We start from the raw sequence: 13,602 nt of genomic DNA, 5'->3' as shown, positions 1-13,602 counted from the left end.
TTGAATGTATTTCTTCTCACCAGTGATCCAGGAAGAATCGGTACTGCATCAGAACATTCAGGATGAAATAGACAAACCCCTCGACCGCCATGAACGTCACATTCTTTCCAACAAAGTCCCAGCTGAACGGATCCAAACTGAAATCCTCACCTGAGACACACATTAGATGTGCATGAACCTCACGAGAAGTTCAACAACATGTACATCTTTAGAATCGCCTATAAATTATGATTTTTTTTTATTTTGCAGCTTTGCAGTTATTAGGGTGTTCTGGGCTGTTGCTAGGGTATTGCTAAGGCATTTTGGGTGGTTATTAGTGCTTTGCCTAGCAGTTTCTATTGTGAGTGGTTGCTATAATGTTGCTGTTCTGGATAGTTACTAGTGGCTTGCTTTTCAAAAGCTAGAGTGTTCTGGGTGGTCGCCAGGGTGTTGCTAGTTTTATTCTAGTCTTTATTCTTACAAAACAGTTTCTATTGTTATTTAAGTGGTTGATAGGGAATCGCTATGCAGATTAATTATGCTTTTGGGCAAAATAATCAAGGTGACATTCAGTACAATCTACATACTGCATTCCATCTACATATAAATGCATTTTAATCAATGCATTTTAAGGCGACTTCAATAAGCGCCATTTTTGAAGAGTGTACATGTGCACATATGTCTGAGGGAAGTTTCAATGATATTTTAGGTAGTTTCTAGTGTGTTGCTAGGGAATTCTGGGTTAGTGCTAGAGTTTTGGGCTGGCTGCTAGGACATTTTCTATGCAGCTGCTAAGGTGCTATGCTATGCCCTTTTGCTAGAGATCCTAGAGACCTCTAAAGTTAGTCCTTGTAGACTTTTGGGAGTTTTAAAGATCAGTTTGAGCATGATCTATTTGGTTATCAAAAATAAATTGCTGCTTTGAATTGCCATCAGAAGCAATGTGAATCTCCTATGAAGACATGGTTGATAAATGTAAGGTGTTATATTTCCATCATGTTGAAATCTAGATTAAAGCTCAGTGACTTTTATGGAGGCCAGATCACTGGGTCCAGACCTTGCCAGGGGCCAGGCTAGGGTTGCTCGTGGCTGCCACAATACGACTGATTGAGATGTGAGGTGGGGACAGGAGTAGGACTCACCAAAGCGTGCATACACGTCCATCACGGCCCGGTTCATCGCCATGTCAATGAGCCCGCGGCCCAAACAGAAGTGAGGAAAGACAAGTAGAGCTTTCTTCAGCACCTGGTTACATTTATACAAAGCCTGTAAAAGTAGAGACAGATGGAGGATGAAATGTCAGCTTTACACTTGAACTTTTGGCCTGAATGACTAATGCGTTTAGAACATGATTGAAATTCTAATGATGATTTTAGTGGAAACTGGGGAAAATCTGCACTACAAAAAGTGAAGGCTGGACTGGATGTTTTACCTCTGTACTGTCAAACAGGTCTAATATAAATGTGATTGCACTGCTGTTGATGCCAATGAAGAGGTTGATGCAGGACAAAGAGACGTACGCTGTGCTGGGCACGTTAAACACATATGACATTGGATACATCATGGGAGTCACCGACCAACTATTAAATAGGAAAAAAGCAGATTAGGATATTTTTAAATATTCATACAGGTCAGATTTATAGAGACTATCTTCAGATACATTTTCCACTTCTTTCTTTGAATGCATGAATAATTCTGATTCTGTCAAGATATGCTTTCTTATCAGTCAGTTCTTTTATCGTCAGAATAAGGGGTTTGTGCCGGAGTGTCTGGTTTGGATTCACAGTAGAAGACTCACTGAGCTGAGGATATTTGGGTTTCGATTGCACTGCTGATGTGATCGAGGGCCAAGAATTTACTCTGGGAAATGGCAGCGTGAATAAGACACTGACAAATCACCCTTCAAACCTTTCAATGGGGTCTACTTACGACCCTTCATCTCTAAGGACAGTATGTACTGTTAAAGCTACTGACCTTTGAGTACTTTTGGATTGTGACCCACATATCTAATAAGACAGACCTAGAAGTGCTGTTCTGCTAAAAGAAACGGAAAAGGATCAATGAAAGATGACATATTTTTTCCCATTACCCATAAAGCATCAGCAGAGCTATCAGGGCTTGCAAGTTGCCAGGCGAGGTGTAGCATTTTTTGTCAAATGCAATAAATATCCCCACAACCATCGCTGCGCTGACAGCATAGTTTATCTGAAAAGACAGGACATCAGCAAAACTGAATTACAAGACCATTTCAAGGAACATAAGACAATGCTATGGAATAAATACATGTATATATTTATTCTAGATTTATTAGGCACTATGAATTCATTTAATGGTCAAAACAACATGCATCTGCTTTATTACTATTTAATTTATGATTATTATTTATCCAGGATTCAACAAATAAGGATGTATTTGCAAACTGATTAATTATAAATGTTTTCTAGCTATAATTTTTGGGAGGGTTTTTTGTCAATTATTTATTTATTTTCATTACTTTTTTGTAAGGCCAGTGACAATGTTATGGTTGGTTGTAGAGCCTTTATACTAACCATGTCCCAGAAGAAGTTAGCAATCCAGTACACCAGAGGACTGACCCCACTCACAAATTGCAGGTGTTTGGCCTGCGTCACTCTCTCCTGGATCAGATACAGCACAAAACTGGCCGGTACGAAGGACATGGCAAATATCACACAGATAGCGACCACTGCATCCACTGAAGTGGTCAGTCTAGAAAGAATGTATAAGTAAACAATACTTACATAAACACTTTTTACATGCATATAAAGCTCTACTGAGACTGATGTGCAAGTAAAATAACTGTGTGAAGTACTGTCAGCATTACACTCACACTGTGACCTCCGACAGCTGCTCTTTTGTCAGGTTTAGTGGATGATTGATGGCTGTAATGCCGTACTCATTTAAATCGGCTCCAGGAGGCAGGTTTGCTCGAAGGATGGCGTTATTCGCCACATTCATGAAGGCCACCATAGCATGCCAGCCTTTGTTATTGAACCACACCTAGAGGAGATAACAAATGGGTTATTTATCATGAATGGGATGAGCCAAGCTCAATAAACTGTGACAGGAAGTGAAATTGAAAGAAATCCCACCTTGACGTTGTTTTCAGTTTCCATATATTTTAAGAAAGTGCCAAACTCCTGTAGAGTAAGCTTTGAGTTTCTGCCCTGTATCACAACAGTCAAGTTAAAACAATGTTTTTGACTAAATGCACTGTTTTGCTCTGATTATATCCAATTCACAATGAATAATTTAGAATCAGAACAATTACCCCTGTGACATTAAGCAGACGTCCCAACTGAGCAGCCGCATTCTGAATGGTTTTAGGATCCACATCAAGAACAGGAAGCTGCCCTCCGACAGAAATGCCACCATACCTGAAGAAAACAAACCGTCAATCTTCCCTATATTTATAGCACAGAACGCATGTGTTCTCTAAATGTCCACAAGAGGGAGTCGTTGTATTTTCTGCTTCGTATTTGAGACGCCCATACCTCTGTTCATTCACCCAGTACTTGCTCTTCAAGCTGTACAACAAAAACATAAATAAGATGAGTTCCTGGAACATACAAGCAAGTTAATGAATGATTAGTCACAAATGGGCTATATTACCTTGTTCGTATTAAGTTTGGGTAGGTCTTCACCAAATAATCAGAGATGTTCCTGCCGCTTAAATCCATTAACACGTCACCAGTGGACTGAATCCTCTGAAATTCAGGAAACACATAACTATTAATTATTTTTTAAAAGCCCCTAGTGTCATGTCTAGAGCTAGGAGACAAACCTGGGGAGGAGGGAGACCTCCAGCACCTTCTGGACACACAGGTAACATGGTGAGTTTGTTTGGTGTGCTGCACTGGCAGCTGGGAGACGGACTGATGTCTGTCCATTCTGGGTTTCCCAGCATCTCGATGAGTGCTGGGTTCACCATGGCCATTTCCCACTCTGTGGTTATGTTATTACATGGATAGTCTCTGTGGGAAACAAAAATGGACATGGTCAGCAGGAAAAACAGCTTTGGATATTTTTTTTAGATTATTAGGATGCATGTAGACATACAGCAGAGGTTCATCCACCATACAACGAGTCCCAAATCCAGGTCTGTTTAGAAGAACCTCGCCAAAATACCTCATATCTGGGCTTTGCATCTGTTCATTACTGAAAAAAAGATTGTTTTAACTGCTTAGTTAAGTATACAGTGAATAAATGAACTACATCTGTTCTAATCTTAATGTACTGTACCTGAAGAAAGTGAACTGTCGGCCGTACATCCATGGGCTTAGAGTAAGGCTTGGGTATTCTCCAAATGGAGGAACAATCAGCGTGAACATCAGAGAAACGAGGACGAAACTAGCAGGTAACACAATCTGAGGAAGAATATATCAGTGGGCATCATAAAAACTTCATTTAACCAAATCCTATGGACTTCATTACTGACGTTACACAGCGACATGTTTCCAAAGCAATGCTGTTATTCTGACCTGGGCGAGGAAGTCTTTGCCGGAGCGTGTGGTGTGATGAAACCTCTTTATGACAAGAGCAAAAAACTGTTTCAAAACCAGACAGATTCCCTTCACCTGATGGGATCCTCTGCCATCTTTTCTGGTTGAACTTCCAGAGTTAGTTTGCCCGTTAGAATACACCGATCTGTCTGTATCTACAAACAAAGATCAGACCAAATTATTTCCATGAGTATTTTTAGAACATTCTTGCCAACTAATGTAAGTTTTCCAATGAGAGCAGTGAGCAGTGTAACTCTTTTACAGAGTGATGATGGTACAATTTAATGGTAGCATATAGACAAAACATATAGAAAAACTGATCACTTTTTACTTAAAAGCAAAAAAATTCATTACCATTATTCAGCTATTCAGCCGAGCAGTCACTATGCTAGCTTATACACAACCTAAAAAGGTCCAAGTACTGTTCGAATATTTACTATAATAGTTTTCAGCTGTGAAACTATAGCCATAGCTATAAAAAACAAGCTCAACCATCTGATGCATTAATCATAAATAGTTTTTTAATTTTTTAAACTATAATTTTTGTGTGGCTTTTTTTTAAAAAAGATGCAATTTGAGTCACACATTTGTCCAACATATATATATATATATATATATATATATATATATATATATATATATATAAATTCATGCATCAAAGGGTTAACCAGCACTATATGCAACACTAGTGGTATGTTTTGACAATATCTCTTTGTTGTGTCCTTTAACTCTGCGTGTTGTGTTTTAGCAGGCAGCTCTAGCTGGTATAAAGCATTATAGGCCTGACAGACTAAGTTGGTCATCACCTTCTTCTATATTCACTTTGACAGTGTTCTCTCTATAGAGACTTGCAAGAGATTGCTGTTGCAGAACTCTGATGTCTAAGGGGTTCAACCACAAAAACAGACATCACGATCACAACGTACAACACTCTTAAGCACAGTGAACTGATACTTTTATACATAAAGTCTGTAAGTCTAAGACTGAATGACAAATGGTAGACTGACATCTTACCAGACGTAGGTTTGATGTGAGCAGCCTCTCCATCAGCTGTGACTTTTAGAAATACCTATGACGCAAGAGGCAAAACTATAAGCAAAAACTATCAAATCAAATAAACAAAACAATAAAATTTAAAACGATGAAATGAGAAGTACATTGAAAAATAAAACAAAACTATTACATTTAAAACAATAAAACAAAATAAAATAAAACAGTGACCTCCTCCAATGAAGTGTCTGACACTCCAAAACTGCTCAGTCCCATGTCTGCCAGCGTCTCCTCCAGCTCTCTGAACAGGCTGGCGTAAGAACGATGCTTGAAGCCCCGGCTGGGCAATAGAAAGGTCAGCTCCTGCCCTATGACCTCTATAAGCCTGGCCTCCGGGATATGATGGTGAACGAGGGCCGTGATGCTGTCAATGTCCCCTGAGAGATTGGGATAAATCCTAAATTATAATATGTGCAGTTTGATTACACCGATGTAATATAAACATGTTATATCACATGTTATACATGTTATGAACATGCTATATTGCATGTTATACATGTTTTTACCTTCCATCTGTATTTCTGTAATGCTGGGCTGCTCTACAGTGCTCTCTTTAAATTTGGTACAGAGTGAACATTTACAAGAGCAGTCATCAGTACAGTCACACTGGCCCTGTAAGAAGCAGAGCAGCCTTTGCTGTGAGCTGAGTCTAGCTGTTTCATGCACTCTTTGTAATAAATGGTAAAAGTCTCACCTCTTTTCTGACATGGGACGGCTGTTCTTTAGTGCGCCGCACCAGAGTGAGGTAGAAACCAGCACCAAGGCAGTTCTTCAGGAAGAGAGGAGAACCGCAGCAGTACAGACGACCCTGAGAGATGATGGCCACACGGTCACTCAGCAGGTCAGCTTCATCCATGTGGTGTGTGGACAAGATCACTGTACGACCTGAATAACGCACACAACTCTACTTACAGTAGAAATGGATGTATGGTAATTTAATAAATAAATACCTAAAATATTTCTTATAAAAACAAAGAAGCAATAATATAATAATAATAATACAACCAAAAAAATTATTTTAAATGTAACATATTATTACATAAATAGATCATCTAATATATGTGTGTGTGTGTGTGTGTGTGTGTGTGTGTGTGTGTGTGTTAACTAAATGTCTAACATATTTATATAATATATTTTTAAATAAATAATGGTTAGATATATTACATTTAAAAAAGTCAGTTTAGTAAACAAACTTATATGGATGGATATATAGATATTAAATATATTGAAATAACATTATGAATCAAATAAATTATATAGATATGGATGGATTTAATAATATAGATATGGATAGATTTAAAATACATTAAATAAAAATATCTAAATATATATATACTAAATATTACATAAAATAATAAAATATAATGGACATACATATAAATGCATATATATATATATATATATATGCAAACTTCTTTGATAGACATTTCCCAGGTATGTGTACCAGAGCGATATTTCAGCAGAAGGTCCCAGATAGAGCGTCTGGAATATGGATCCACTCCTGAAGTCGGTTCATCCAGAAACACCACTTTAGCACCACCAACAAAAGCCATGGCAACGGAAAGCTTCCTCTGCATACCACCTACACAGGAAGACATTATCCTCTTGTCACTTCTCACTAATCTCTGTAATTTTTCAATTCAGTCTTTTTACTAAAAAATTTGGCAGAGTAAACTGAATTGAGTTCAGTCCTGTAAAAAAAAGGATTGTTAAAAATGGTATTTATGGTCTAACCTGACAGGTTTTGTGCCTCCTCGTTTCTCTTGTGAGGGAGACCAAGATCTTCCAGCATATTTTCCACCTCTAGCTGGGCCTCAGGTAATGGCCGACCCTTCAGCAGAGAGTAAAACAAGATGTGCTCTGCTACCGTCATACTGCAGAAAAAAGAGACAAAACAAATCAGCTCTCTGACAAGATATTATTTTAGCAGGTGAATCAACATCCTTCAAAGTGAACAACATGAGGGGTTTACGAACTGGTGAAAGATGATGTTATGTTGTGGGCACATTCCCAGAGATTTACGAATGGCATCCATATCAGTTCGGATGTCTTTCCCATAAATATATGCCGTGCCAGAGGTGGGAGGGAACATGCCAGTGAGGATAGACCTGTGGGGGAGAAGAGAAAACGTCTACGAATAACATTCCTATAAAATAAAAAAAAATCCATTTCACTGGGTTTTGGATACATACATGGTAGTGGTTTTTCCTGCACCGTTGTGGCCAAGGAAAGCAGTGATCTGACCCTCGTAGAAGGTGATACTTAAACCATCCACAGCGGGTCTAGAGCTGCCGGTGAATATCTTATATAGGTTCTCCACACAAACTCCAACCACCAGACCTGATGGCTCAGGCTCGAAAAAGAGCCTCCCTGAAGATAGAAATAGGAAAGTTACGATGCAGAATGCTGACAAACATCTGAGATCCCTATGACATCCAATAATATTATGGTGTAGATATTAAATATATGTATTTAAAAACAAATTTGTATATGTTTATATAATATATACTGTATGTATACTGTATAAAAAAAATAATATATTAAACATATTTAAAAAAAAAAAAATATATATATATATATATATATATATATATATAGAGAGAGAGAGAGAGAGAGAGAGAGATCAAGTACATAAGTAAAGAATAATATATTAAATATATAAAATGAAAACATTTATGTCTATATATTAAATCAATTTTTTTAATAAGAGGGAAATAACTGTAAATTAAAATGAATATATTAAATGTATAAAATATACTAGAAATAAAATAATATATTAGATTAATAAAATAAAAACAGAGAGAGAACCAAAATACAATGAAATATATTATACAAAATATATGTTTGAAACCATGGCTACCATGGTAAATTTTTAATAGGAAAAGGTGTGTTTGCGCCTTGAATAGTGAGTCAAAAAGAATGTCATTGTCACAGTGATGGAATAAACATCTCTAATATCCATTAACTGGCATTAAGGAAAACAGAAACCAGCATTCCAACCTGTCAGCCATGCACACAGACACAAGGCCACCAGCTTCCCACAAAGGGCAGAGACAGAGGTGTGTTTGTGCATCATGTGTGATTATACTAGTGTACATGTATGCCTGAGCACAGTACACATGCTTGGCGCCACCTTATACAGTGCGCTTGAACTTAAGCGCTGGCAAGTGCTGATGGATAACACCGGTGAAACTAAGACTGCAGTAATTACTCCCATGGGGACCCATCAGTTCAAAGCCAAGAAACCTGCTGGATGCCTGCGCTCTAGTCAAGCAGATAAGCCCGGTTAGCTCTTTGAATACATCTGATGGGATCTTTTCCAGGAGTAAGAAGAGAAGCACCACCTTCCTATTTGTTGTAATAGGTTCCTTTACAAAATGCTGCAGAATGAAAGGCTTCCCGTGATAGATAATAAAGCCCAGTGGATAACTGCCATTTTAAAATAAATATTCATCTACATCCCCCACAATATATCTAAATTTACAATTCAATTCTGAGCCAGATTTCTCCAAAGGTGTTTTTTTCTCTCCATTTCTGTCACCTGACAGAGATTTGGTTCCTTGCCACTGTCGCCGTTGCTTGACAATGACTCTATCAGATGAAAGCAAAACATGAATAAAACTAAGCTGAATAATGATGCTGTTATCTTCTGCAGAGCTGCTTAATATCTGAATTAAATTTGTTACGTAACTTAACAGAATTTACATTTGCCTTACGATTCTGTTAATTTCTTGTTTATTGCTGTGAAGCTGCTTTGAAACAATTAGCATTTTATTCAGCACTATATATTGTAAATAAAGGTGGTTGATTTAGCAGTTCCATGCTTAAACAAACTGCAAAAACCAGCTGGTTTGCTTGTATAAAATGGTTGTATAAAAAAGTTTTTTCATGAAAGTTTGTTAACGCAAATTGATAATATTTATAGCATTAAACTACTTAGTACAAGCTGATTAGTTTACGTTGCATGCACAGCTCGCAACACACTTTCAGAGTTTCTCTGAAACCCTCCCCCTCCCCAGCTCCACCTGTATATATCTGCTATGGTTTATTTTATATACTATTTGTGCAGCAGCAGTATGTCTTATATATGTGTATGTATCGGCAGTAGTCAATTTACTGTACTTGCTTTGCAAGAGCAGCAGCGTAGCAGATCTATTTTGCCAAGACCAAATACATTAACATTGTCATATTACCATGCTAAAATCCTCTGAAAGCAGAACAGGTGTTCAAGGACTAGCTAACCTAGACGTCACCATTCAGGCAGAGAGGCAGCATTTGCAACACACCTGATGAGTCTGTGCTCATGCTCTTGTTTGTCTCCTCTTCATCAACCCTCTTTTGTTCTTTCTCTAGTTTCTCCCGTATGTCTCCATGTTTGCAGGACCCTGGCGACTCTGGAGGTTTTTCAGGTGCTGTGTGGTTCTTGGCCTGGTCATCGGAGTGGTTCACCAGATTATCAAAAGCAGGTTTCTGTACTGCTGGCTTTCCAGGAACTGTGTAAAGAAAGATTAGTCGATCAAAAAAAGCTGATGCTGTCACTTAAAATAGGCCAAAAAGTCACTCACCTTGTTTTAGAGGCTCAGGTCGGTTTAACCAATAAGAAGGCTGGATTGGAAAGTAAAAAGGCCGACCAATACCATACTGGCCTGTTGATAATAACAAGCTATGACATTACGATCCACTGTATTTGTATGATAAAATACACCTGAATATAAAATAGTTTACCTGGGAAGACATTATCGAGGTACCATGCGAGAATGCCATAAAGGACAGTATCCAATACCATCATAATAATTGAGATGAGAAAGGAGAACTCGTCGCCCTCCAAAAGGCTTGTTTGAATGTTATCCCACTGCAGACCAAGACCCTGCTCCTCGTAACGGGACAAGTACTCCGTCCCAAAGCCAAAGGCCACCTGGGACATCAAACTCTGATGCACAAAATAAAAGCACATTGCATGATCAACTTTATAACCTTTTTGATAAGTTTTGTATATAATTTTTTTCAGATCGCACAGGGAAGCGCAATCATGTGACATACCGCCATGATTTTCATATCTTTGGTGATTCGATCCTGCCAGGCGAAGCAGACTATGTGCGGCAGATACAGGGTGAAGTAAATGATTCCACTGCAGGCTGCTGCCAGGTTAGCCTTGTTGAAAAACACACTCATGAGGAAGCACTGCATGATGGTGGCTGTGGTGAAAGTGAGCAGGAATAGGAAGAGGATGATGGGATTGCTGTAGTTCAGCACTTTTCCTCCCTGTGAGAAAACAAAGATATTGTTTAAGTATTTTAAAATTTAACTATGTTGGCTTATTGACAAAGCCAGATACCGATCTACTGTTTAAGATAACTCTTCTGCTGGTTTTGAAACCAAATTTCAAATATTAACTTGCCATGTTTAGTTTGAATTTTAAGAAACCTAATAAAACATGCTAAAAACATACTAGCATTGTAATAAAACATCTTAGCATTGCGTTAAAACAAGCTAGCAATGAAAGAAACCTGCACGAGCAAGTTAGCTACGTTATAGCAACAACAGAAAATGTTGCTGGCAGTTTTTTTCAGAATCCAGCTGAAATGTAATTATCAAACTTTAAACTTTCAGAGAAACCCTTATGAAAATTATCCATGATTTTCCGCGAATAAAACCAAAAGACTGTGGTTATATATAATCCTTGAAGTACATTGTCACATGTCGTTCACGATGGTCGCCACAAGAGGTCAGTATAGTAATCTGAAAATAGAAAACTTGCCAATTTCGCTCACACTGTAGTTAAAAGCAACTTAAAATAATATTTTCCAAGAAGAACACCCATTTTTCTTATAAGACATAGAGGTGAAAGTTCATAAATCACTTTTCAGAACTGGAACAAACAACCTTTTGTTATTTAACCAATATTAACCACTAAAGGAGAGGAACAAAAAACTGGTATTAGTTGGTGTTGCCTGATGGTTTAAGGGGGTTTTGGACACCACCTCTTACCATAATAATAAGAGTAAGCAGGGCTGTGCTGGAGGCCATCATGAAGAAGGTGTCGATGAACCATGTACACCAGAGCACACGGTTAGTAACGCCCATGGCCTTCAGAGTCTCTTTCAACCTCATCTCCTTCTCCAGCACAATGCTTTTCACCGTCATAGAGACAGAATAGACCCAAGCCAGCACCATGAAGATTGGAAAGCAGCGGTTCAGAGTGAGCATGAATCTGTGTTGTCAATAAAAAGGAGAAATCACTGATTAGAGAAAATGACTGAACATTGAAAAAAACTAATTTATGTGCCTAAAAAATTCATGCAACAATATTCAGAGCCTGTCAAATACCAATACTGAGTGTGATACTCACAGATCATCCACATAGCAGGGATAGGGCATCTGCTGCAGGTAGACTCCTAAAGGCCGTTCCTTCCCAGTGTGGGTCTTTATTATTCCATGTTCTATCATATCCTGCAGGTAGGCAAATCCTCCCCATATATACCGCAGATCATCCATGGGATCAGCCCTAGGACCTGGATCCCAGTATCTGATCATAGGAGAGGATTAACAGTGAAATCAATGCAAGGAAAATCCAGATCTGAGGAATGGCTCAGCGCTGGCTACAGACATACCTGTCTTTGATCTTGTTAGTTCGCTCCACGACATCTATGTCCATACGGATCTTGAACTTAACATGAGGGGGCACCTTGGTGGTCCAAGAGTACATGTCAACAAATACCAGGCCTGCCCAAAATTTGCTTTCCCCAAGAAGGTCCAGCGCTCGATGGGTCAACTGGTCCTCATCAGAAATTGCGGAAAACTTGTCCAGGACTAGACACTGTAATGTAAGTGATTGTAACTGATTACAAACAATATCAACATATCAACTCATCTATTCACGGATGAAGCTAATGTAAAATTTCAATTTTTTTCAGTTCAGTGCTGGACCGTCAAACTGAATCAGATCAGGCTGTTTTAGATCTGCATCAGAAATCAGCATACTACTTTACAAAAAGACTTAATTGAATTGTTTGCTGTTAATTTGTTTTGATCTTGGCATAAGATGGGGGGAGTCTATTTGAGAACTTGGAGACTTTGTTCTCCATGTGGCCGGTATGCACTGCCATAAACCAGCCTGTGCTTTCTCTTTGTGTAGGCCGAAGAGATTGACAGCTGTATCGAATTGGACTCATTCGTTGGGTTTGTCTGTCACTCCTCAAGAGCTGCTAGCTGAGACGGAGACAAAGACCAAAGACACATGGTTTCGATAGCAGAGGTCCTGCTCTCGCTGGCACAGGCTGTCTTAAGCTCACCCTGATTTGTATTGAAGGCATTCACCATTGAACTCTACCATTAAAGAGTTCTCCCACACTGGCAAACTCTCAGTGAGAAATCAAACGCTTTTCTTTCTTCGGCTTGACATCAGAGAGGCTGAGCTGGCTGAGAGTGACCACTACTTTTGAGCAGATCTGTGGCTCTTTTAAAAGACTAAATGACTAGTGAATTTAGAAAGTCTGATTTGATTGTACAAAAAACGCAATACTCTATACTGCAAACTCATTCAGGCAGATTTTTTAAGCATTAGTGGTACCTCTCCATATCGGTTTATAAGGCGAATAACTTGGTCAGTCAGGTTAAAAATGTTCCGCCAGTCAAAGTCAGGCATGTTCGGGTCTCGATCCTCCTCAGGGCCATTGTACAGGAAGTTGAGGATATGATGGCCAGTGAATGGAGTGCCTTTGAGGCCTTTGTTGATGTAGTCCATCACTGTGGGATTTCTGATAGAGTCCTGAAATATAAAGCACAATATTATAGAAATGAATGAAACCTTGCACAAACTATTGAGCTAAAAATTCTCATGCCTTGGTCCCGTCTTTTCAAAGAAAGTTTAAGAGACAGTGTTTACCCGAAGCATGTTCATCTGTATGCCCTCCTGAAAGAAGTTCCACACCTGTGGGCCCACCTCCTCCCAGGCCCGACCCATGTTCCTAAGTCTTTCTAACTCCTCAAAGGTGGTGTTTGCCTGGATAAACACACAAATACACAAACGTACAAAGTTCAAATGCATTCAAAT

General features: G+C 38.7%; 1 protein-coding gene across 1 annotated transcript in view; it reads right to left on the bottom strand.

Moving 5' to 3' along the window:
- Window positions 1-13,602, bottom strand: part of abca4a (ATP-binding cassette, sub-family A (ABC1), member 4a) — a 28,052-nt gene that overhangs the window by 3,516 nt on the left and 10,934 nt on the right. Inside the window, exons 11-42 of the mRNA XM_043227143.1 lie at window positions 13,435-13,551; window positions 13,120-13,317; window positions 12,161-12,366; window positions 11,899-12,075; window positions 11,538-11,760; window positions 10,590-10,811; window positions 10,275-10,479; window positions 10,115-10,195; window positions 9,836-10,042; window positions 7,742-7,919; window positions 7,526-7,657; window positions 7,284-7,423; window positions 6,994-7,131; window positions 6,244-6,434; window positions 6,056-6,161; window positions 5,721-5,926; window positions 5,514-5,568; window positions 5,306-5,380; window positions 4,479-4,654; window positions 4,240-4,364; window positions 4,057-4,155; window positions 3,782-3,971; window positions 3,610-3,704; window positions 3,492-3,524; window positions 3,269-3,374; window positions 3,090-3,164; window positions 2,828-2,997; window positions 2,529-2,706; window positions 2,069-2,184; window positions 1,412-1,559; window positions 1,122-1,245; window positions 21-150 (exon numbers count right to left, since the gene is read on the bottom strand). Of these exons, the coding sequence (XP_043083078.1) occupies window positions 21-150; window positions 1,122-1,245; window positions 1,412-1,559; window positions 2,069-2,184; window positions 2,529-2,706; window positions 2,828-2,997; window positions 3,090-3,164; window positions 3,269-3,374; window positions 3,492-3,524; window positions 3,610-3,704; window positions 3,782-3,971; window positions 4,057-4,155; window positions 4,240-4,364; window positions 4,479-4,654; window positions 5,306-5,380; window positions 5,514-5,568; window positions 5,721-5,926; window positions 6,056-6,161; window positions 6,244-6,434; window positions 6,994-7,131; window positions 7,284-7,423; window positions 7,526-7,657; window positions 7,742-7,919; window positions 9,836-10,042; window positions 10,115-10,195; window positions 10,275-10,479; window positions 10,590-10,811; window positions 11,538-11,760; window positions 11,899-12,075; window positions 12,161-12,366; window positions 13,120-13,317; window positions 13,435-13,551 (4,622 nt within the window). The remainder of the gene's footprint in view (window positions 1-20; window positions 151-1,121; window positions 1,246-1,411; window positions 1,560-2,068; window positions 2,185-2,528; window positions 2,707-2,827; window positions 2,998-3,089; window positions 3,165-3,268; window positions 3,375-3,491; window positions 3,525-3,609; window positions 3,705-3,781; window positions 3,972-4,056; window positions 4,156-4,239; window positions 4,365-4,478; window positions 4,655-5,305; window positions 5,381-5,513; window positions 5,569-5,720; window positions 5,927-6,055; window positions 6,162-6,243; window positions 6,435-6,993; window positions 7,132-7,283; window positions 7,424-7,525; window positions 7,658-7,741; window positions 7,920-9,835; window positions 10,043-10,114; window positions 10,196-10,274; window positions 10,480-10,589; window positions 10,812-11,537; window positions 11,761-11,898; window positions 12,076-12,160; window positions 12,367-13,119; window positions 13,318-13,434; window positions 13,552-13,602) is intronic.

Source organism: Puntigrus tetrazona, chromosome 24 (assembly GCF_018831695.1).
Source record: "Puntigrus tetrazona isolate hp1 chromosome 24, ASM1883169v1, whole genome shotgun sequence".
NCBI lineage: Eukaryota > Metazoa > Chordata > Actinopteri > Cypriniformes > Cyprinidae > Puntigrus > Puntigrus tetrazona.
This window is presented reverse-complemented; position numbering and strand designations above follow the sequence as displayed.